Source organism: Pelophylax lessonae (genome assembly GCF_965119305.1).
Source record: "Pelophylax lessonae genome assembly, chromosome: 12".
NCBI lineage: Eukaryota > Metazoa > Chordata > Amphibia > Anura > Ranidae > Pelophylax > Pelophylax lessonae.
This window is the reverse complement of record NC_138779.1, coordinates 55,139,213-55,164,841: the sequence shown is the minus strand read 5'-3', so window position 1 is coordinate 55,164,841 and position 25,629 is coordinate 55,139,213. Positions and strand designations below refer to the sequence as shown.

The following is a 25,629-nucleotide window of genomic DNA, read 5'->3' as shown; positions in this document are numbered from 1 at the left end:
CCCCCAAATCCTCAGCCAGTGCCACCTTTTCCCTCCAGCTTGTGGGTGGGCCCTTGGCACCCTCACTTACACTGCAGGATGGCCTTGTATTGTATGCGATGACGTCACTTCTGCAAAGCCCATCTGCAGCGCTGAAGAGAGGAGGCTTCAGGGGGACAGTCACATAAAAAGAGAAGCCTTGCTAGTGCGTGGGATAAGGTAAGTAAAAGTGATTTTTACTGTAAACCTAAGGAAAATCTAGCTAGTCAGTGGTAGTTTTTTTTTGGGGATAGATTTTTAGATCTCAGCTTTAAAGAGATTGACGCTTCCCACAAAAATGCTCAACAATTGCTCTCTGCATTAGAAGACTAAGTACTTACCGACAGAGGAGACTGAACTTGCCACCCTTCACGGGGGGCATTTACCGTTTAAAGCAGGGGGCAATTCATTTTTTTTTTTTTTTCGGGTGAATTAGTGGCTTTTACTGTACAATAATCACTATAGAACACAACAGGAAATGCTACAGGCAGGATCTGCAGGACTGCACAGTTTAGCTGCAATATATATTTTGTTTTTGGCTTTGCTTTAGGACATATTTGGTTTTGTTTCACTAGTTATAGCACCATTTACATCTATGAAAAAGGAGTTTTTGTAGTGCAACTTTAAGCTCCTCTAACGCACATTACATCGGACCTTGCATCTCATTGGTCTACTTATTCAAGATGCCGCCACCCATTTAAAACAATGGAAAAGAAAATATACTTCCCCCTTTCACCAGCACCTAGGCAATAGTGATGTTATCCAACCACATCTTGTAGAGTATTTATTAGCCCAGATCTTGCAAGATTTGGACTACTCTGCATTCCCAGGACGACGACACCTCCTTCACCATGGGAGTATATTATTTAACTATTCACCCCGCCCAAGTGCATTTAAGGAAGAAGGAGCCACACTGACTAGGTAGACCAGGGTTTCTCAACAAGGGTTCCTCCTGAGGTTGTTAGAGGTTCCTTGAGCAATGAGCAATTTCTCCCTCTCAGATAAGTTCCCAATGACACCATTGTTCCTTTTAGCTATCTGTAAGGGGGTAATTCTTCCCAATGACAAGAGTAAGGAACATTCTTCCCACTGACTGTCACACTAATGTGTCATGAGTTGTAAATATTTTATTTTTAGCAGGGATTCCCCGAGACAAGAAATTTCTTTCAAGGGTTCCTCGGTGTTGAAAATGTAGAGAAAGGCTGAGGTAAGACCATGCCTGAAGTGCCAGGCACCAGCCATCCACAGGCATTTGCCCCAGAGCTGGTAAACAACTCTATAACTGGCAGTACCAGGTAATCATTGAAGGTATGGGCTGCTGGGGAGGAGAGATACTCCATCAAAACACAGTACAGGTGATTTCAACTTTTTGCTATAGGGCCAATAATGAAGTGTCATAAAAAGAGGCTCTTAATTTTTTTGCAGCGTTCAAATATGACCGGACCACAAATTACTTTTAAAATTTCTGCAGTAAATTTAATTTATATAAAAAGTAGATGTCAGTCGAGCACATTTCTGGTGCTGGTTTGGCTTGTTTTCTACCAGCACAAACATTTCAATAATGGAAGGATCACTAAACTCATTGGAATAGATGAGAATCTTCATTCATTCCAATTTTTAAATTTAGCTTCACTGAATCAAACTGAACTTTCCCAGTTTTTAAAACTGAGCCTGTTAAAATTTTTTTTAACCCATCAGCTAGTTACCCAATACATACCTATCCTGCAGTCTTCATGCCGGTCTGATGGCATCATGGGTTCTGCCACTTAATCCTTAGCGGCAGAAATGAGCGGCCCTTCCTCTAGAACTGAATGGTGCTCACGTCATGAGAAAAGGGGCTCATCAACATTTTATTGACTCTAATAAAACTTCCTATTTTCATTACAACTTATTTTAGACCAAGCACCGATTTCTGGGATCCTCTATGCCAGTGGTCCTCAACTCCGGTCCTCAGGGCCCACTAACAGGCCAGATTTTAAGTATTACCTTGGGGAGATGCAGACTAGAATACTGCAATCACTGAGCAACAAATGATATCACCTGGGATGCATTTCAGTTATCCTGCAAACCTGGCCTGTTAGTGGGCCCCGAGGACCAGGGTTGAGGACCACTGCTCTATGCAATGCAGGCAGATCATAGTTGGTAGGAGGGGCTGGAAAGGTGCTGTACATAGTTTCCTGAAAACATCAACATCCTTCCTCAGCATTTCTCCCAAGAGCCCTCAGTCCTGTTGCAAGCAGTGCATAGGCTCCTGGGAGGAATAAAGCAAAAATATCGAAATGTCTTGATCGGTGATCAGAAGCAGTTTCCTTGGCTGTAAAGAATAGGAGGGTTCAATTCCGCTTTAAAGCGGTCAGCAGATTGGCCTCTATAAACTCAGCAGTGACTAAAAATGGAGAGCAACTAAGCATGTGCAGAGCAGGGTGAGACATTGCATTACTGTTTTTTTAACAGTATATGCACTTATTTTTAATGTTTTACATAGCTATACCAGCAAAAGGGGCCAGCCTGAAGTGGTCTAGCAGGACTTCATTTTCAGACTAAAGTTCCACTGTAACAACCATGCAGGGAAAATGTATAGATGTAAGGGCTCATTCACACAGGTGCCCGGGGAGTGAAGTCATGTGCTGTGCAGAGACATGCCATGCCTTCCTATGCATGGTGATAAAATGTTGCATGTCTGTTTTTTATGACAGCTCCCTGCACCGCACCTCTGGGCTGTGTTGCAGTACGATTGGGGCACATTGTAAAATATTGTTTTCTATGTTCCCAAGCGATTACTGCCATTGTTCCAGTGCAGAAAACCACCAGTCACTGCACTATGTATGAACAGGCACTAAACCTGGCAATAGGTGATCTTTCAAGAAAAAAAAAAAAAAAAAATACAAGCTACACATTTTATAAGGTGGGGATATATGTATAAAACATTGTAAGACTTTTTTTTAAGCAGTAATCTAGCATTGACCAAATACTTTCTGCAGGCCAATCAGGTGCATGTGTTGTAAATGACAGTGAATGTTTGGTGAAAGCCACACCTACAGTATGCATGGTTATTGTTCTGCTTTTTACGCATGTTATGTGCTCAATTTCAAATGCCCCCAAAAAAGTATAAATGTGAACCCAGCAATAAAGAGAACTGTTCTTGTTACTTTCAGCAACCAATTAGGATTGTTCCTTGCCAAAACACTTGTTGATGGGCACTGCCCAGGCATCCACCAAGCTCTGAAGGCTGTGACTTCCCAACCAGTGGAAGAACCAAGAGATCACTTACCCATGTTACTGCATAAAATCAAAATCTCATTCATTACTATAGTTCAGTGGTTAGAAACGCTTTCCACATGAAGTGTCAATTTACTAACATTAGACAACAGGTATGCTGGTAAATAATAGTGAAATTCTGTGTTTTTTCAACTACAATTCCTGCACCTCCCCCCCTCCTCAGATCAGCCCCAATTCCTGCACCTCCCCCCTCCTCAGATCAGCCCCAATTCCTGCACCTCCCCCCGCCTCAGATCAGCCCCAATTCCTGCACCCCCCCCGCCTCAGATAAGCCCCAATTCCTACACCTCCCCCCTCCTCAGATCAGCCCCAATTCCTACACCCACCCCCCCCCCTCAGATCAGCCCCAATTCCTGCTCCCCCCCTCCTCAGATCAGCCCCAATTCCTGCACCCTCCCCCCCTCCATAGATCAGCCCCAATTCCTGTCCCCCCCCGCCTCAGATCAGCCCAAATTCCTGCACCCCCCGCCTCAGATCAGCCCAAATTCCTGCCCCCCCCCCCTCCTCAGATCAGTTCCAATTCCTGCACCCCCCCTTCCTCAGATCAATTCCAATTCCTGCACCCCCCCCCCCCTCCTCAGATCAGTTCCAATTCCTGCACCCCCCCCTCCTCCTCAGATCAGTTCCAATTCCTGCACCCCCCCCCCCCTCCTCAGATCAGTTCCAAGTCCTGCACCCTCCCCTCCTCAGATCACCCCCAAATCCTGCACCTTTGCACCTGAGCCTGGCTCTAAAACCTGCATACCTGTAGACCAAAGATCAGCCCCAATTCCTTACCTTCAGCCCTCAGTTCATATACCATTAGATCTCAGATCAGCCTCAAATTTAGCACCTTGAGACCTTACAACACCAACCCCCCAAAGTTCATGCACTATGAGATATGCAGGGGTTTTTACAAGCATATCTGCTTCAGTTGGTGGCTCCACTCAGAGGAGGAAGAGGGTGGCTTCCTCACATCGCCCCTGACATCCACAAAAACCAGCGGTCTTACACTACTACTGAGAGAGAGTCAGCACCTGATCAGTAGCTTCAGAGAAGTGGGTGGACACAGGCAGAGATGTAGAGAGGTAATTCCAGGGTTTTTTAACCGATGGCCTTGTAAACTGTCAGTTACAGCCTCTGGCAGAAGGTACTTCTGGATGCCAATAAAAAAAAACACATTGTGAGCCTGCATGGACATGTGTCCATAGGTTGCCAACCCCTGCTACAATTAAAAACTAGGACATGTAGCCTATTTAGGCATTTACATGCATTCATGTGCAGATCAAGGATTTTTTTTTTGTGGGGAAGAATTAAAACCAGTCGGCTTTATACTATCTGGTGCTCTGTCGGAGAGATTTCACCTTACTTCCTGTTAGCAGTGACAATGGCCTTACTATGCAGGAAGTGAGGGAAAATCTGCGCACACACTGCAATATAAAGTTGACTGGTCTTAGCCATCACCCATTCTAACAAAATGAAAAGCAATTTTATTTTTGTCTGTGTTGCTGTGAGATTTTCTCGCACTACCACTCTAGTGCAAAAGTTGTCCTTAGGACAGGAAGTGAGGGGGAAGGTTTCAAATGTGGCCCTAGATCGCATGTAGGAATATGAATAATGTGCACAGCCCTGAACTCGTTTTGGCTTCCAAGACACCGGAAGTGGTGGTCTCTAGCACTGGATGGGAGTGTCAACAGTGGTAGTCGCCATTTTGACAAAGCTCCTTTAATTCTCTTGGATGCAAGGGGCAACAAGAACAGTTCTGCCAACAAACACTTTAGTACAATATGCCAGTTACAGTCAACCAATTCACCGAAATGTGTTGAATAAAATAGAGTGAAAGCCAGCACCGTTTTATCAGAAAATTAAAGAGTGGGAATCACCTGGTAACGTCTGACCTGGCTCTTCGGGCCTCTTGCCAATCTCCTCCACTGCCTCATTGCCTCCACGGAAGACTTCGCTTTGCAGCTCTGGTCGTGTGTGCAGCTCGCCAGCATTGCGGTATGGCGTAGGTGCCAAGTGTGAAATGTTAGACTTTTCTACTCCTGTGCAAGTGTGAGAATGTTTTATACCATTTTATGTTAACTACTCTATTCCCCTTTCTAAGGGCAATTTATTGATATATAGTCAGTTTGAGCATAAACAGTTTTGTAAGGTCTCCTGGCAGGATGGCCATGGTTTGGACCATAATACCATTTGAAGATTGTTAAATAGTTTGATGTTGGTAAGACACAGAAAATGTGCATGAAGGCACACCAGTGAGTCTGGCAACTAAAGGACTATGTATAAACCAAACCAAACATAACAAAACTGTCTAGTAATATTTTGTATGAAGACTTGCATCTTACCCAGTTCCTCCCCTGGGAAGCCCTGGATCTCTTGGCTGTGGTTGCCCCAATCCTCCTGGGAATAGTCCTCCATGGTGCTGCCGTCAGACTCCATCTCCTGGTACAATCCACTGCTGTTTATTAGCACTGGTTGGCATGGCTGTGTGTCCCATCCGCCCTGGCCAAACACTCGTTCTAGCTGTTCAAAGGTGTAGCTGCTTTTCCTTTTCCCAACACCGCGCTCTTTCACACGACTGTAGCATCTGCGGAGAGTCTGAAGTAACAAACAGATTTCAAACTCTGAATTCTGTACAGAGGAACTCCATCAATTAGATCAGAATCTGAACATTTACAATTCATAACACATGCACCCTTCAAAAGAGGAAGTACAGCCAAAGTTTGGCTGTACTATTCCTGTGGATCACAGGAGTGCAGTTTGTTCTGCACTCCTGTGACCCAGTTTCAGCAGACAGAGGGTGGAAGTCGGCTGATGTCACAGAGCCAATCAAGGCTGGGGAAAGATTGTGACCATATGGTTGGGATCCACCCAGAAGCCTGGAAAGGCACCTGGCTCTGCCTCCCAGCTAGCCACCGGGAGCCTGAGCCAGCCGCTCCGGCCCTCTCCACAGCCCAGCACTCCAATGAGCCCCGGGTGGTCAGAGCAGAGAGTCTAACTGAAAGTCTTTAGCTCTCTTGCTCAGGGAGCAGTGAGAACCAAGCGATCAGCAGTGTTTGATCGTTCAGTTCTCAGCCTGCGGGGGACAGATGCAGCATCCATCTAGGTAAATTTGAAAAAATAAAAACCTCAACTTCTCTTAAAATGTCAAATTTACAATAATAAAGGACAGAAACTGACTGGTACTGCAAAGTAACCCATTAGCCAGCAGCCGGCTTCTACCAAACCAGGAAACCTACATTTCCACTGACAGTAATAACAAATACATGTATTTATATTGTGGGTATATAAACTATGTGCTACACTTACAAATAACAGGAAACTTCAAAAAGTGGTGACAAGTCATCTCCTCCCTCTTTAAAGTGTAAGAAAGCAAACTATTCCTAAAATTTCTCTCCCTCTTTCCCCATCTAACCTTTTTTTCTTTTTTCTTTTTTAAATAAAGAAGTGTGTACTCACCTATTTTTAATAAGCTTAGGTCTGGTCAAATGATCCAACAGCTTTGGCTCCTGTGTGTCAGTAAGAGGCTGCTGCAGGGGAGAGGAGGGCCTGCCTACAATGGCTAGGCCATGGGAGCCTATGGGCGACGTGACTGCTCCCAGAATTCACATCCGATCTCCCAGAAGCAGATTGAAAAAAATCGGTAAATACAGATTTTTTTTATTCAGGTGAGGTAAGAGGAGGGTATTGTTTAAGAATAGTTAAAGTTGGGGGTTTCTTCCACTTTAATCAGTTTGAGAAGGGACACGGTAAGGCTTAGAAAATGACGGCAATGCACTGCAACACACGTTACATGTTTTGGTGTAGTTGCACCTTGCGGCACAGCTGCACTGACAACACTGAAAACCACTAATATTTTGCAGTACGCTGCTAGAAATGGTGCATGTCACCAGGTTCACCACGTGCTACGTGGGGGGTTTGGATGGCCGCACGACATCACTTTCTGCGGCCGAACCAATGGTTGCCTGCTCAGCCCATATAGGGTAACGCCCTTCTGTCATTTTCCCAGCTCTCTAGCAAGTTTTGCTTGCCTGCCTGGATGCAGTTTCCCCGATTTTCAATTACAACATACTGCCAGAACTCAGTTTCCTCTCCTCCAGGCTGATACTAATGAGGAGCTTTTGGCCCCAGGAGACCTGGAAAAGCTTCTTTGTTGTCCTTATATGGAGCACATTTGGGGGCTGATTCCTCTAAGTTTGACCGTCTGTGGGAGCTATGGAAAATAGATCCCACTTCCATGGATAGAGAAGACTGGGAGGATTGTTTGGAGCAAGGCCCCAAGCTTGTTATCTCTTCCAGAGAGAAACTAATTCAGGTAAAATTTCCACATAGGGTGCATTATACCCCTCAGATTTCACCATATCTATACAGATCATGCCCCTAACTGCCCCCAATGCAGTTTACAATCGGGTTCATGTTTTCAGATGTTATGGGTTTGCCCTAAAGTAGCATTCTATTGGTCTAGCGTTTTTTCGGAGATTAATTCAGGGTTGCAGCTCTCTACATTTCTCCAGAACTCACATTGTTAAGCATACATGAGGATAAAAGCTCCCACCACTCCAAGTTATTGATTTCTTATCTTTTGTTTTATGCCAAAAAATAAATTCTATTGATATGGTCCTCCCCGACCCCTCCTAGACTATCCTCCTGGGAAGATATGGTGGAGTCGGTCCTACCCATGTATGAAATCACTTATATGAATGGGGTTGTCCTTGAAAGTACAATAAAGTTTGGTCCCCCTGGACCTCTAGTTGAGGTGTCAGTAGTTCTATCTTGTGGATGTTGTGTTGAGGTGAACTGGACAGGGTAAATGGTCGGGTAATATCTCAGTTTTCTGGCTTCCAAACCAACCCCCCCCCCCCCCGCACGCTGCTTTCCCTTGTCCCCCCCCTTCAGCTTAATTCAACCTTACTGCCGGATATGAAACAAGAGGTTTTGTTATTTACACTGTCTATACACTTAGTAACATCAGGTTTTAAATTCAGTTGTAGTTTTCCTCTGTGCATCAGTCGCTGGATATGTCAGGCATTGTATCATGTCACTGTTGATTTTATATTATAATAGAATTATAATGATTTTATATTGTTCAATTGTTCAAATAAAGCACTCATTGTTAAATAAAATGGTGTCAATCAATGCATGGTTTAACACGGTCCTTTCACACGAGCAATCCGATCAGATCCGCCTGTCAGTTTTTTTAGGCGGATCCTCCATGCATCCCTATGGGGCAGAGGATGTCAGCAAAGACATGTCCGCTGACACCCGCTGCCATCTGTATCCGATCCTGTCCGTGAAATCCGGATGGATGGAAACCCTATATTCCATCCATTCAGGGGATCAGATGACAGGCGGTCCACTCTCATCCGATTCCCCATAGAGAGCAGCGGGGCTCTGACACCTCCCTCTCTGCACACAGAGCAGAGAGGGAGATGTCACCTTCCTGCTCAGCAGGGATCAGTGTATCGATCCCCCACTGAGCAGCACGAATCCGCCTACGGGGGCGGACTGTGTGAAAGAAGCCTTACATACATTCTTTCAGAGCCTATTAAAAAAATAAATTGTTGCACTAGCTCAAAATTCTGGTACTGTACTCAATTTATAGTACACAAGTGCTTCATTCAAATGCCAAAACAGGGCAAAAAAGACAACTCAAATATAAACCCAACAAAAACGTCATATTGCTGCTAACCTGTAACAGATGTAATAGCTGCATCCGTTTTCCTTATTCTGCTTCCCCCCCCCCCTTTATTTGGACCTGGTGAACCTGCCAGTAACACTTCCTGTCCTAGGGTGACAACACTCACTGTATTTGTATCTAGGACTGCAGAACACCTCCCCTTCTAATCTCCCACTTCACAGAAAGAACTAGGACAGGAGTGCAGCAAAGGCAGAGAGCACGGGAAGTTATTAGCTGGCAATATTTCTGCAGGATCAACAGTTTTTTTCTATTTTTTTTTTTTTTTGCACTTCTCGAACAGATAATAGAAATATACAAATTAATCATTTTCTTATCTATTGGTATATTATCTATATATCTGTTAATTTAGGACTGAAACTAATCAACATAATCAATGAAAATAGAGGTCAACTATTTTCATAATTGATTAGTTGTCCTGCGTTATTTGTTTACATATCAGAAAATACAGTGAAACACACAGCTCAGTACACCGTCCATACAGGTCAGTAAGTGCCTGAGAACGTGTGCATGCGCAGTAGGGAGCCGGCTTTGAAGCCAAAAAGCTTCACTGCCAGTGTCCCTTAGAACGAATGGCGGTGGCAGCCAATCCGAAAATCGGCAGGGGTGCTGACATTGCGGGCTCCCTGGACAGGGGTGTCTATAGTCTAAAAGTCAGCAGCTACAGTATTTGTAGATGCTGACTTAATCCCCCCCCCCCCCCCCCCAGCTGGAACACCGCTTTAAGGGCTCTGTGCAGGGAAGATCAGCACCTGAACCCAGAGAAGGTGGAGGCCGATAGACTGGATGTGATATATGGCATTACAATTACATTTAAGTAAAGGTTTACTACTATTGTGCATTTAAAATAATTACACTCATGCAAAAAAGTCTTAGCCTTTAGTACCACTTTGATATTAAAGATTTACATCCCCCCTCCACTCTTCATTTAGCTTCATGTCGGACTCAAAATTAAAATATAGTCTTTGCTACTTCAGGGTATACTTACATGATATTTGTTTTATTTTAATATGGTTACTTTTTCACAATATAAATGAACCCCTTAGAGCCCATTCACACCTGGGCGTTTTCAGCTCCAAAAACGCTCAAAAGAAACGCTACCAAAACGCCCAAGTAAAACCCCATTAATTTAAATGGCCCCTGTTCACATCTGAGCGTTTTGCAAAACGCCTGTAGCTGAAAAAAGTACATGAGCTTCTTTTTGGGCTGATTACCAGCGTTTTTGATAGATGTCAATGAAAAACGCCTGAAAAAAATCGCGGTAAAAATCGCGGTAAAAAACGCTACGCTCAAGTGTGAATGCAGCCTTAGAGCCCATTCACACTAGCACGACTTGTGAGGCGACTTGTGTAGCCCCAGGTCGCTTGACATAACAAAAGCAATGTTAATCAATCAGTGCTGTCTTAATTGGCACTACTGAAGTTGCTCCGACTTCAGAAAAGGGTCCTGTACTACATTGAGGTGACTTGTGATCCGACTTCTCCCATATACTTCAATGGGAGTCGGCTCCTTATCTTAATTGAAGTGACTTGTTATCAGACTTTCCAGGAAGAAGAAAGATTAGCCAGGCATTCCCGACATTGCAGCCATGCCTATATGGTATATATTATATTATATATATATATATATATATATATATATATATATATATATATATATATATAAATAATGGTATATATATTCCATTATCTCTGCTTGGTCTGTGTGAGTGGCACTGGTGGACACAGATAAGTGGCACTGATTCATGGCACTGGTGGGCACTGATACGTGGCACTGGTGGACAGGACACCGATTCGTGGCACTGATATGTGGCACTGGTGGACACTGATTAGTAGCACTGATACGTGGCACTGGTGGACACTGATTCATGGCACTGATGTGGCACTGGTGGACACTGATTCGTGGCACTGATATGTGGCACTGGTGGACACCGATTCGTGGCACTGGTGGGCAGTGGCACTGGTGGACAGTCATACGTGGCACTGGTGGGCAATGAGGAAATTAGTAAAAAAAAAAAACAGAAAAAAAGGGGAATTAGGTCAGAACACATCATATTCTGATTGGCCAAATACAAAGTCGTCTGTCATACAAGTCACGCAAAATAGTTCACAAGTCGCGGTAAAAAGTCGCTCTGACATGGGGCGACTTATGGTCGCGGCAGTGTGAACCGGCTCTAAGACCGCATTCACACTGGTACGACTTGGACCGCGACTTGTCAGCCTGACAAGTCGCGGTCCTCACGCTCCCACTGTGTAGTACAGGAGCCGTTCTAATAGGGGTGACACAAGCCGCTCCGACTTAGAAAAAAGGGTCCTGTACTACTTTGGGGGCGACCTGGAGGCGACTTTAATTGACTTCTATTATGTGAAGTCCGTGCAAGTCGTGCCGAAGTCTCGCTGCACGCGACTTCACAGGTCGCCCCCTAAGTCGGAGCGACCTAATGTGAACGGAGTCTTAGAGTCCTTTCACACGAACCACCTTCCGATTAGCTCCGTTCTCTGCTCAGCGAGGATCAATCCGCCGATCCCCGCTGAGCAGGCGGATGACAGCTCCGTCTCCGCTCTGTGTGCAGAGAGGGAGGTGTCAGAGCCCCGCTGCTCTCTATGGGGGAATCGGATGAGAGCAGACCGCCTGTCCGCTCTCATTGAATCCCATCTGATCCCCTGGACGGATGGAAAATAGGGTTTCCATCCGTCCGGATTTCACGGACAGGATCGGATGCAGGTGGCAGCGGACATGTCACCGCTGACATCCTCTGCCCCATAGGGATGCATGGAGGATCCGATCAGATCCACCTAAAAAAAAAAAAACTGACAGGCAGATCTGATCTGTTCGTTCGCGTGAAAAGGACCCAAACAGGGCAAATTTTTGGTTTTGTATCCCCCATCATGATAGGTGATAAAAAAATGCTGCTTCTACTTATCGTATGCTGGCTTTACACATCGATTTCTGGACAAGAATATTTGTACAAAAACGCTTTGTACATTGATGGACAAATGTCGTTTAAAAATTTCACTTGCTTTTAACATTCAATTTTAAAATTAGGTAATTTCTCAACGAAAACCACATACACTGTATGAAAAGTGGTTCCATCAAGAAAAGTTTTCCATTTTGCTCCTTGAAATTTTTCTCATCATTTGGTCAGAAAACGAACCTGGATTCGACCCCACTAAAGATTAGAAAAATGTAACAAACGTTCTAAAAATTAACATTGAGGAAATATTTGTTGTGTATGGCCAGCATAAGTGACAGCCGGTGCAGATAGCTTTTATTAGGCTACCTGCCTATGACAAGGGAGTCTCATGCAAATATTCTATTACAGTCCAATCTGAAAATGACAGTTAGGTTTTGTACATTTTTTTTAATCAAAAGAATAAAAATCTCAGAGTCTGATATGTACCAGATTCAACCTCTCAGAGTGGATAAGATATTTTGTTCCTCAAACATATAGCTAGCCATTTAGATTTATCACTGCATATAGATATTCAAGAATTGCTTTTAAACTTTACATAATACCTAAATTCTACACCAAATCTTTGAGGGTTTTATCTGATCGAAATATTAGTCAGCCAACTAATTGATTATGAAAATTGTTAGTTGCAGCCCTACTATTCTTTGCGGTTTTTCCAGATTGTTAAAGTTCAACTGGATATGAACTGCACAATGTTCCTCAAAAGTGTCAGCTTCTCAAATGCTATAATAATTTGCAATACAATGAAAATTGTAGAAAGTGTTAGAAGATACTAGAGTGCAGTGGTTGAAGCCCTGACCGGAAATTGTGTGACCCCTCCCTATTAGTTGAAGCATTGAGGACAAGAACTCCCAGGGAAGACCTCTCTTTGTCTGGGACTATATGGTGGTTGTTGGTTGATAAGGCTTGTTTGCTAAGGTGATGAGAGACGTCTTTATTATAATGTTACACAAAAGACCTTGAAGAGGTCTAGAGAAAAAGACTCTTGCAAGGTCACTTTAGAACCCTAGTCTGAAAGACGACAGTCTCATTTATAGGGTAGTTTAATCCACAACGTCTTGGAACATTCTTGTTACAGAGCCTAGACCAATACTGAAAAAGTTTTAGTTACCCTTTTTAGATCCAGAACAAGGATGAACTGATGGAAAACAATGCAGGGGAATGTACTGCTATCCTGCAGGACCTAAATATATCTCCTATGCTTCTGTACACAAGTTAACCCCCTCAAAGTGAATCTGTGGATAAGCATTCCAATGAATTTCAAGTTTAGGAACAAATAAAGTTTTCCCTAATGCTTCCTTGAGAAAAATGGGAATATGCCATCTCTCTATAAAGCAAGTCTATGCTTTGCCCAGGCAGGCTTTAATGCCAACTTCAGCAACACACATTCACCTCTTATCGCTGCTCTATTTAGTTGCTGGGAGAAAAGAAAATACCTGGGACTTCAAGGAGGGAGTAAGTGACAGCACTAGGCCAATCACAGCACCACAACTGTCGCATGGGGAGGCGTACATACAGTTGAGCACATAAGTTTACATACCCTGGCAGAATTTACGATTTCTTGGCCATTTTTCAGAGAATATGAACAAATTTTTCTGATACTCATGGTTAGGGTTTGGCTGAAGCCATTTATTATCAACTGTGTTTACTCTTTTTAAATCATAATGACAGAAACTACCCAAATGACCCTGATCAAAAGTTTACACACCCCAGTTCTTAATACCGTGTATTGCCCCCTTTAACATCAATGACAGCTTGAAGCCTTTTGTGATATTTGTGGATGAGTCTCTTCATCTTTTCAGATGGTAAAGCTGCCCATTCTTCCTGGCAAAAAGCCTCCAGTTCCTGTAAATTCTTGGGCTGTCTTCCATGAACTGCAAGTTTGAGATCTCCCCAGAGTGACTCTGATATTGTGGTCAGGAGACTGAGATGGCCACTCAAGAACTTTCACTTTATTCTGCTGTAGCCAATGACAGGTCGACTTGGCCTTGTGTTTAGGATCATTGTCATGTTGGAATGTCCAAGTACATCCCATGCGCAGCTTCCAGGCTGATGAATGCAAATTTTCCTCCAGTATTTTTTGATAACATACTGCGGACATCTTGCCTCTAATTTTGACCAAATTTCCTGTGCCTTTGTAGCTTACACATCCCCAAAACATTAGCGATCCACCTCCGTGTTTCACAGTAGGGATGGTGTACCTTTCATCATAGGCCTTGTTGACTCCTCTCCAAATGTAGAGTTTATGGTTGTGACCAAAAAGCTCAAATTTTGGTCTCATCACTCCAAATTACTTTGTGCCAGGTTTGAGGCTTGTCTCTGTGCTGTTTGGCATATTGTAAGCGGGATACTTTGAGGCATTTGCATAGTAATGGCTTACTTCTGGCGACTCAACCATGCAGCCCATCTTTCCTCAAGTGCCTCCTTATTGTGCATCTTGAAACAGCCACACCACATGTTTTCAGAGAATCCTGTATTTCACCTGAAGTTATTTGTGGGTTTTTCTTTGCATCCCGAACAATTTTCCTGGCAGTTGTGGCTGAAATTTTAGTTGGTCTACCTGACCGTGGTTTGGTTTCAACAGAACCCCTCATTCTCCACTTCTTGATTAGAGTTTGAACACTGCTGATTGTCATTCTCAATTCTTTGGATATATTTTTATATCCCTTTCCTGTTTTATACAGTTCAACTACCTTTTCCCGCCAATCCTTCAGAATCCAGAAACGTCAGTGCAGCACTGGATGAAAGATGCAAGGGTCTGTCAGGAGTCCAGAAACGCATTAACCTTTTATACACACACACACTAATTACAAGCAAACAGATCACAGGTGAGGATGGTTACCTTTTATAGCCATTCAAACTCCTTTGTGTAAACTTTTGATCAGGGTCATTTGGATAGTTTGTCATTATGATTTAAAAAGAGTAAACACAGTTGACTAATAAATGGCTGCAGTCAAACACTAACCATGAGTGAAAGAAAAGTTTGTGTTATTCATATTCTCAGAAAAATGGCCAACAAATCATAAATTCTGCCAGGGTATGTAAACTTATGAATACAACTGTAGATCAGCGTAACTGGGCACAAGACAGTTTTTAATCTTAATTTAGGGTGCCTTTTATATGGGGCAGAACTGGATTTGCTCAGCAGGGATCCATCCGCTGATCCTCTACTGAGCAGAAGGAGCAAATAACAGGTCCATATCCGGTTTGTTTCTGCGGAGCAGACACACACAGAGCCTTCTCTGCTCTATAGGTGGCTGGGTATAAATGGACCAGCTGTCTGTTTACACCCGACTGCCCACTATTCTGATCCACCTAGACGGAGAGATCCCCTTCCATTTTTTCCTTCAGTGGACCAGATTGGAGGTAGGTGGGTGTGAATGGTTTTCATCAAACTAGGTTGATCAATTAGGGTGCAAAATTTGCAATCGTTTTGCATCAATTGGTAGTACTGAGATACTTCGCTCACTTTGATGTTTTAGTAGGTCGACTGCCATTCTGAAGATCCCATAAAAGGATTGATCTGCTCCAAAAGACAAAATTGAGAATGCCAATCCATCCACAGATTTATACTCAAACTTCATTGCTACAGTGTCTTGAAAAAAGTATTCATACCCCTTGAAATTTTCCACATTTTATAATGTTACAACCAAATACGTAAATGTATTTTATTGGGATTTTATGTGATAGACCAACACAAAGTGGCACATAATTGTGAAGTGGAAGGAAAATGATAAATGGCTTTCAATCTTTTTTTACAAAAAAACATGTGAAAAGTGTGGTGTGCATTTGTATTCACCCCCCCTGAGTCAATACTTTGTAGAACCCCCTTTCCCTGCAATTACAGCTGTAAGTGTTTTTGGGGAAGTCTCTACCAGATTTGCACATCTACAGAGTGAAATTTTTGCCCATTCTTCTTAGCAAAATAGCTCAATCTCTGTCAGATTGGATTGAGAGCGTCTGTGAAGAGCAATTTTCAAGTCTTGCCAGAGTCGCAATCGGATTTAGGTCTGGGATTTTATCGGGCCATTGTAACACATGAATATGCTTTGATCTAAACCATTCCATTGTAGCTCTGGCTGTATGTTTAAGGTCGTTGTCCTGCTGGAAGGTGAACCTCCGCCCCGGTTTCAAATCTTTTGCAGACTCAGTTTTTCTTCTAAGATTGCCCTGTATGTGGCTCCATCCATCTTCCTGGTCCTTGCTGAAGAAAGGCATCCCCACAACATGATGCTGCCCCCATCATGTTGCACAGTGGGGGATGGTGTGTTCAGGGTGATGTGCAGGGTTAGTATTCCACCACACATTGCGTTTTGCTTTTAGGCAAAAAAAGTTAAATTATGGTCTCATCGGACCAGAGCCCCTTCTTCCATGTTTGTTGTGTCCCCAACATGATTTCGCGCAAACTGGACTTCTTATGGCTTTCCTTCAACAATTGCTTACTTTTTGCCACTCTTCCATAAAGGTCAGATTTGTGGAGTGCATGACTAATAGTTTTCCTGTGGACAGATTCTCCCACCTGAGCTGTGGATCTCTGCAGCTCCTCCAGAGTTACCATGGGCCTCTTGGCAGCTTCTGATTCTCTCCTTGTCCGACCTGTCAGTTTAGGTGGACGTTCATGACTTGGTAGGTTTGCAGTTGTGCCATACTCTTTCCATTTTCGCATGATGGATTGACCTGTGCTCCATGAGATGTTCAAAGTTTGGGATAGTTTTTTTGGTTTTTATAATCTAACCCTGCTTCAAACTTCTCAACAACTTTATCCCTGACCTATCTGGTGTATTTCTTGGCCTTCATGATGCGGTTTGTTCACAAAGCTTCTCTAACAAACCTCTAAGGCAGGGATATGCAAACTGTGGCCCTCCAGCTGTTGCAGAACTACAAGTCCCATGATGCATAGCAAGACTGACAGCCACAAGCATGACACCCAGAGGCATAATGGGTGTTGTAGTTTTGAAACAGCTTGAGGGCCACAGTTTGCATATCCCTGCTCTAAGGGCTTCACAGAACAGCTGTATTTATACAGGGATTAAGTTACACACAAGTTGACTATTCTGAAGGCAATTGGTTCCACTAGATTTTAGTAGGGGTATCAGAGTAAAGAGAGCTGAATACACGCCACACTTTTCAAATATTTGTAAAAACTTTTGGAAACCATTTATCATTTTCCTTACACTTCACAATGATGTGCCACTGTATGATGGTCTATCACAATAAATCCCAATAAAATACAATGACGTTTTGGTTGTAACATGACAATGTGGAAATTTCAAGGGGTATGAATGCTTTTTCAAGGCACTGTATGTGATGCTTCCATCCACATCAGAGGCCAAGCCTCTTCTATTGTGATTACTATGTATGGTCACTGTTCAACATGCTGGCCATTGAAAGTGTTCAGGATGGATATTATCTGATGTCTCGGTGTGTTCACTTCACCACATCCAACGTTGCTCATAACAGGATGGGGAAAGAATACTAAAAAGGAGGACTAAAGCTGGCTATAGACAGGTTGATAGTATCCAGGCTGATCCATCAATCAACTTGGGTACAACCAGCATGTTGGATTTTTACAAGCAACTACTGCCAGCAACTACAGCCACTAGCAATAATCACTGTTCTCCTGGTAGAGATGCGCCTCCCCCCAAAGAACACAATAGCACGGCAGAAGGGATTTCCTGCCCATCAACTAGGACCATGTTAATGGGTGAATCGCGCATTTCTTTTCTGCAACCTGTGGTTGTAAGGTCTATTTAAAAGGCAGTGAACATGACTTTCACCAAGCATTCCCCGATGGAGAATCAATTACTGTAATTTAAACCATGTGACACTGGAAGATTTTCTTGCAGAGAGTGTTTGCTGAATGTCTGATACACAGCTTTATTATTTCCATAAACATTTGCCCCTTCATTTTGGCAGTATGCAGCTCATGCACACATTTGCAGCATGGATGTATGACCTTCTACCACTGCTTGCTTCTGTCCAGATTCACCAATTAACATTCTAACTGGCAGAGCCTATTATTTACAATAGACAGTTACACACAGCACCTTGTAAAAGTCTTCAGATCTTTAACCATTTTCTTAATTTTACAAAAAAAAAAAAAAAAAAAACAAGGCTCCCTGCATTACTTTCAGACCTTGATGTCATCCATCTACCTCTAAACCTCAGCGAATCAGATTAGGATTTGTATCCACTGACGAATTAAAGGCTTCCTGTGAATGGCTAAGCCAGTGCTTCTCAACTCCAGGCCTCGGGACCCACTAACAGGCCAGGTTTGCAAGATAACTGAAATCCATCACAGGTGATATCATTTGCTGCTCAGTCATTGCAGTATTCTAGTCTGCATCTCCCCAAGGTGATACTTAAAATCTGTATGAAAAGGGGGAAACAGCAGCGCTATCCAGCGTTTCCCCCTTTTCATACTGACTTATGCTGATTCAGCATTGCTCTAGCAGCAGCACCATACAGCAATTTGTTTACATCTAATGGAGTGAGAGGTACCACAGATAGTGCTGGAAGTCCCCTTGTTGCCTGATATACTTAAAGCGGTAGTATCCCGCTTTTTTCACTTTTACCTACAGGTTTAGGAGATATTTACAGTGCATGCAGCTGCTCGCGCGAGCGGCGCATGCGCTCTGAAGGTCCGGGGGGACCTTCAATTAACTTGCCGGGAGCTTGCTGGAAAAATCACTCCCGCGCGCATGCGCGGGAGTGACGTCATCGCGGCTCCGGCCAATCAGCGCGCCGGAGCCGTCTCTTCCGGCCAATCAGCGCGCCGGAGCCGCCGAACCCGGAAGAGACGACGAGGGATCATGGCAGCGCCCGCATCGATGTCCGGGGGTCCGTGTCGGGGCTTCGTTTTAAGGTAAGTTACACATAATGGGCTAGTATGCGATGCATACTAGCTCATTATGCCTTTGTCTTGCAGGTTTTTATTTTTTTATTTTATTTTTTATAGGGTTTACAACCGCTTTAAAATCTGGCCTGTTAGTGGGTCCTGAGGACCGGAGTCGAGAACCACTGGGCTAAGCAGTTCCAGAAGCGGGAGGAGAAGTCCCTGTACCACTACCGAACACTATTACTGTATGTAGCCGATCCTACAGTTTATAAAGCGCTCAAAGCGGGCTCATCGGTTAGTGAAGCAAATAGTTTGATCCAAATGAACTATTTAAAGTCACGAGAAAACTGGCGTTCTGCTGCACTTTGTAAGGGCAAATCCACAAGTTTCTTTTCACAAGGCCCCTCCAGCTCCACCTACCTGCTTTCCCATCACACCTGAAGATAGTATACCCAATGCAGGGAGGAGATACCTTCATCCTCTCAAAACATTGACTGTAAGCCCCTAATGGAGGGAAGGGGGGCTCAGTGTACTATGAGGAAGGTAATAAACTAGGAAGTACTATGGGGCACTGGTTGGTGGTCTATAACAGAGGGTGTAGTATAGAATAAAAAGTTATTCATCCACTGGTGGCACTGGCTGGGGGATACTAACAGGACACCTTCATCCTCTGGTGGCACTGGCTGGAGTCTCTCATCGAGGGGAGGGTTACTATGGGTGTATATCCATTCTATCACATCACTGGCCGGGAGCCTCTGATGGAGAGGTGGATGTTTTATAGCGGAGGGGTTACTATGGTGGTACCGCATCCTATCATATCACTGGCTGGGAGCCTCTCATGGAGGGGAGGGTACTTTAGGGGCATTATGGGGGTACCTTTGTTCTTTCATATCCCAGGCAGGAGGTCTCTAATGGAGAGTAGGGTATTATACAGGGTAAGGGGAAGCATGAGGATATCATCATTCTATCATCACTGGCTGATGGGTACTAAAGAGGGGAAGGGCACATTCACCCAATCACACCACTAGCTGGGGGTCTCAGAAGGCGAGGAGAGGACACTATAGGGGTATTATGGGGGTACCTTAGTCCTCTCATTGCTGGTGGAGAGAATGTATCATGCAGAGAAGGGGTTATATACACAACATAAAGAAATACTGTAAGACAGGGTCTTCAAACTTCAGCCCTCCAGTTGTTCAGGAACTACAATTCCCATCATGCCTGGTCATGTCTGTGAATGTCAGTGTCTTACAATGCCTCATGGGATGTGTAGTTCCGCAACAGCTGTAGGGCCATAGTTTGAGGATCCCTGCCGTAGGGGATGTATAAAGGAAAGGTTTACTATGGGGGGTGCCTTAATCATTTGATGAATGTAGGGTGTACCTTTAACTTTCAGCTTTGGCTAGAAGTATCTTATAGCGAAGGTGATTGTACGGGGGGGGGGGGGGGCGTTGTACGCTACTGCAGTACCTTTATACTAAAGAGCCACTGGCTTGGGGGGGGGGGGGGGGGGGAGGGCACAGAGATATCTTCTTTTGCTGTTAGCACTGGCTGGGGGGTCTCATGTATGGGGTAATTTCATCCTCTTGGCTGGGATCTCTCGGACAGGAGGGTATTATACAGGAATGATGGTACTACAGAGGTACCTTAATGCTCCTGGCTGGGGATTTCTCTTGGAGAGAGGGGATATTACAGAATGGGGGGGTTGTATAAGGGTATTATAGGCGTACTATGGAGGTACCTTTATTCTCTTGCAGCACCGGGCAGAAGTCTCATGGAGGGGGAGGTAGTATGGAGTTGGACTATTGAGTACTGGGGGGGGGGGGGGTAAATTTAACCTCGCCCTCATGGGAGAGGAGTAGTATGGAGGGTTTTGAGGTACCTCCATCCTCCCATAAGACTAGTTGGTGATCTCTGATAGAAGGTGGCATAGTAGGATTGGGCAGGTATTATATGTATACTATAGGGGTACCTTCAACACTGGCTGTGGGTCCCTCAATGGAGAAGGGGTAGTACAGGGGTACTATGGGGTTTCATTCACCCTTTCACAGTACTGGCTTGGGTCTTTGATGGGGAGAGAGGATAAAATGGAGGAGCAGAGGGTAATATAGGGGTACTCTGGGCGTACCTTCATCCAGGAAGGAGGGTATAGTATATGGAGTACTATGGAAGTAACTTCACCCCCTGGTAGCACTGCCTGGGGGTTTCTAAAGGAGGAAAACTGGTAGTATATTTTGGGGGGCGGGGTACTTTCATTCCTTGGCAGCACTGACTGTGGTCTCTGTAGTAGGCAGGTTAGTACTTTCATCTTTTCATGGCAGTGGTTAGGGGTCCCGATGGGGAGAAGATAGCATAGAGGTACTGGGGGGGGGGGGGGGTACCTTCCCCTCTGGTAGCTCTGGCTGGCAGACCCTGGTATGGCAGAGTTTTAGTAATAGGCTGGTTGGTACTTTCATTCTCTCGCAGCACTGGCTGAAGGTCCCCAATGGATAGCAGCAGTATGGGGGGGGTAGTATAGGGGTACTATGGGGGTCCCTTCCTTCCTCTGACAGCCTTGGCTGGCAGACCCTGTGAGGGATGGGGTGATAGCAGTAGGAGGGTTGGAATCTTCATCTTATGGCCTCACTGGCTTGGTGTCCCTGATGAGGGAGGTGTAGTATAGGGGGAAGGGGGTAGTAGAGGACAGTGGTTCTCAACTCCGGTCCTTGGGATCCACTAACAGGCCAGGTTTGCAAGATAACTGAAATACATCACAGGAGATCTCATTTGGTGCTCAGTGATTGCAGTATTCTAGTCTGCATCTCCCCAAGGTAATAATCTGACCTATTAGTGGGTCCTGAGGACCGGAGTTGAGAACCACTGGTATAGGGGCACCTTCCTCCACTAGTAGCCCTGGCTGGCAGATCCTGGGGGGAAGGGGGGTTGTACAGAGGGGGGAGGGAATAGTATAGGAGTACTGTGGGGGTCCCCTTCACTGGTAGTCCTGGCTGTATAGGAGTAGTTTGAGGGCCCCCCCTCCTCTGGTTGTGGGGGAGGGGATAGTATAAAAGTACTATCGGAGTCCCCCTCCTCTAGCTGTGGGGGAGGGGATAGTATAGGAATTAGGGTTGAGCGAACACCTAGATGTCCGTGTTCGACGGGTTCGGCCGAACTTTAAAAAAAAGTCCGGGTCCGTGTCCCGGACTTTTACCGAACTTTTCCCGGACACCGAACCCCATTGAAGTCAATGGGGACCCGAACTTTAAGGCACTAAAATGGCTCTAAAACACCAAAGGAAAGGGCTAGAGTGCTGCAAATGGCAGCAAAACGTAATTAAGAGCATGGCAAGTGCTCTGCAAACAAATGTGGATAGGGAAATAACTTAAAACAACAAAAAAAAACAGAAAAATAAAACAATGTTCTTCTTCATCTCTGAAGGACGAGGCCCATATGGAGTAGGAGGGAGGTTGAGGTGGTGGTGGATGTGGCGGTGACTAGACATATGCCGGTTTTCGGTAATTCGATATATCGCGGTATTGCATAGCCACGGTATTGTTATTGTGGCATTTTTAAAATACCGAGTTTCTCTGTCAAGTCTGCCTGACTTGTGAATTGATACATTTCAGTGAGCTGGATGACTCATTCACTCACTCAGCTAACACCTTTCAGCATTAAGTCTCCAAACTATAAACAAAAATGATTACATTTGTATCTTTTCCTTCCCTCTGCCAGGGAGAAAGGAAGTTTAACCTCTTAAAGACTGGATCTTTTTCTGACACTTGCTGTTTGCAAGTTAAAATCAGTTTTTTTTTTGCTAGAAAAGTACTTAGAACCCCCAAACATTTTATATATTTTTTTAGCAGAGACCCTACAGAATAAAATGGCGATTGTTGTAATATTTTATGTCACACTGTATTTGCGCAGCAGTCTTTCAAACGCAATGATTAGACTTTAATGAATAAAAAAAAAAAAAAAACGTAACAGTAAAGTTATCCCAATTTTTTTTTTTTTTGTTACACAGAGAATCGTGAGAGAATCGTGATCTTTATTCCAAGCTAAAAAATCGTGATTCTCATTTTGGCCAGAATCGTGCAGCTCTAATAAATATATATATACACACACACACGCCTAGCAGCCCACATTACATTATTATATAGCCATCAAGCAGTGTCTGGCCTACCTGGTGATGACTGGTCCTGGCGCTCTGATCCGATGGCCTGGTCTTTAAAGGGGCAAATCCTTGCGATCCAGAAGTGGTTAAACCTGCAGGAGGACCGGTGTTTTTATCTATTAATGACTTTACTATTGCTTTAGGCCTGGTTCACATGTATGCGGGTTGGTGGTTCACATGTATGCGGGTTGGCGGTTCACATGTATGCGGGTTGGCGGTTCACATGTATGCGGGTTGGCGGCCCACATTTGCACAGGCATAGCAGCCCATTGATTTGAACGGGCTGCTATGCCCTCATTTTCCGCAGAAAAAAGGTGCATGCAGCATTTTTTTTAAATTCAGTGGCCTTGAAATCCATCCTGCTTTTGCACCATGCGACTAACCTGCAGTTCCTGCTCTGGCAAGCTTTCTGCATTTTTTGTATACGTGGGCACGGCATTTAAAAATAAACAGTTTGCGTGTGCAGCAACGGCAGGTAAGTCGCATGGTGCAAAAGAAGGATGGATTTCATGGCCACTGCATTTTTTTAAATTCTGCATGCACCTTTTTTCAGCTGAAAACGCAGGCATAGCAGCTCAAGCCCATTCACATCAATGGGCTGCTATGCCTGTGCAAATGTGGGCCCCCAACCCGCATACATGTGAACCAGGCCTAAAGCAATAGTAAAGTCATTAATAGATAAAAACACCGGTCCTCCTGCAGGTTTAACCAATTAATGACTTTACTATTGCTTTAGGCCTGGTTCACATGTATGCGGGTTGGGGGCCCACATTTGCACAGGCATAGCAGCCCATTGATGTGAATGGGCTTGAGCTGCTATGCCTGCGTTTTCAGCTGAAAAAAGGTGCATGCAGAATTTAAAAAAATGCAGTGGCCATGAAATCCATCCTTCTTTTGCACCATGCGACTTACCTGCCGTTGCTGCACACGCAAACTGTTTATTTTTAAATGCCGTGCCCACGTATACAAAAAATGCAGAAAGCTTGCCAGAGCAGGAACTGCAGGTTAGTCGCATGGTGCAAAAGCAGGATGGATTTCAAGGCCACTGAATTTTAAAAAAATGCTGCATGCACCTTTTTTCTGCGGAAAATGAGGGCATAGCAGCCCATTCAAATCAATGGGCTGCTATGCCTGTGCAAATGTGAACCACCAACCCGCATACATGTGAACCAGGCCTAAAGCAATAGTAAAGTAATTTATAAACAACACCTCCTTCAGGTTTAACCACTTCTTGACCACAAGGATTTGCCCTCTTAATGACCAGGCCATCGGATCTGAGCCGAGCGCCAGAACCAGTTATCACCAGTTAGGCCAGACACTGCTTGATGACCTATTTTAGGCCTGGTTCACAGAGTCTGTACTGACTGACTATATAATAATGTGCATAAGTGAACCAAAGCCCCTAAATTCAGCAATGAAATTGAAGTGAGGTGGAAATTTAATAATTTAAATTTAATAATAGAATACCGTGATAATACCGTATACCGTGGCAAAACCTTAATCAATTAATCGCAGCATGAAAATCTGATACCGTCACAAGCCTAGCGGTGACATAGGCGTGCGCACAGGGTGTGCTGGGTGTGCCTGGGCACACCCTAATCACCTAGGGCACATAGCATTGCCAGTGAGGAGATGGGAAAGATCTCCCTGGGACCTGCTCTGCTCTATTTCTCCTTGCCTACAGGTACATGGCCCCGATACATTACTCTCCCTGCTGGCAAACACATGCATGTGTATTTCAACTTTGGGGTGCACACCTTAATGCAATAGGCTGCGCACACCTATGGGCGGTGTAGGTGGAAGCGGCGGTGGAGGAGGACCAGGGCCGGATTAACAGCATCATGGGCTTGGTGCTGAGGATTTTGAAGGGCCTTAAGGGCCGTGCCTTGCCATGCACCCAGAGGAGGAAGGGTGCAGCCATGCATGCCTAATTCAACATGGGATGCTGTCTCTGAAGCCCATAAACACATCCATGCATCGCCAACTGTCCCTCCTTGTCCGGCCTTCACGCTGTGTGGGGAGGTTCTGAGGGTGCTGCCTGGGGAAGCGAGCATAGAAGCCAGACTTCTGTGTTTACAAGTGACAGAAGAGCGGTAACAGTGAATATGGCCAACCCGGGGCCTATATAAAAGGTAGGGGCCTGGAGCTGCAGCTCCAATAGCCCCTACATTAATCTGGCCCTGAGGAGGAGGACGAGGTAGCCAACACTGCTTCTTTTCAAAAATTTTAAATGAGGGTACACCCCAAAAGAGTGAGAAAGAGCAAAAATGGAACAATGGGTGGGTAAGGTCGGTATCCATTGCTATTCTGCATAAGGTACGGAAAAGTCCCGTGGGATCCATGCCTGGTTCATTTTAATGAACGTGAGCTTGTCCACATTGTCTCTGGACAGGCGGCTGCGCTTGTCTGTTATAACGCCCCCAGCCGTGCTAAATACCCGTTCAGATAATACACTGGCTGCAGGGCACGCCAGCACCTCCAAGGCGTAAAGGGCAAGCTCAAGCCATGTGCCCAATTTGGAGACCCAGAAGTTGAAGGGGGCAGACCCGTCATTCACTACATGTAGGCGTGTGCACACATACTGCTCCACCATGTTGGTAAAATGCTGCCTCCTGCTAAGACGTTCCATCTGAGCTGCTGGTGCTGCTGTTTGTTGTGGCGTGCTGACAAAGCTTTTCCACATTTCGGCCATGCTAACC

At 44.7% G+C, this 25,629-nt stretch overlaps 1 protein-coding gene across 2 annotated transcripts in view; it reads right to left on the bottom strand.

Moving 5' to 3' along the window:
* The window catches only part of MSANTD2 (Myb/SANT DNA binding domain containing 2), a 37,687-nt gene that overhangs the window by 5,187 nt on the left and 6,871 nt on the right, over positions 1–25,629 (bottom strand). Inside the window, exons 2-3 of one of the 2 annotated variants that reach the window (XM_082273531.1) lie at positions 5,625–5,877; positions 5,160–5,321 (exon numbers count right to left, since the gene is read on the bottom strand). In XM_082273531.1, the coding sequence (XP_082129657.1) occupies positions 5,160–5,321; positions 5,625–5,877 (415 nt within the window). The remainder of the gene's footprint in view (positions 1–5,159; positions 5,322–5,624; positions 5,878–25,629) is intronic. The other variant, XM_082273530.1, reaches the window with a different exon arrangement.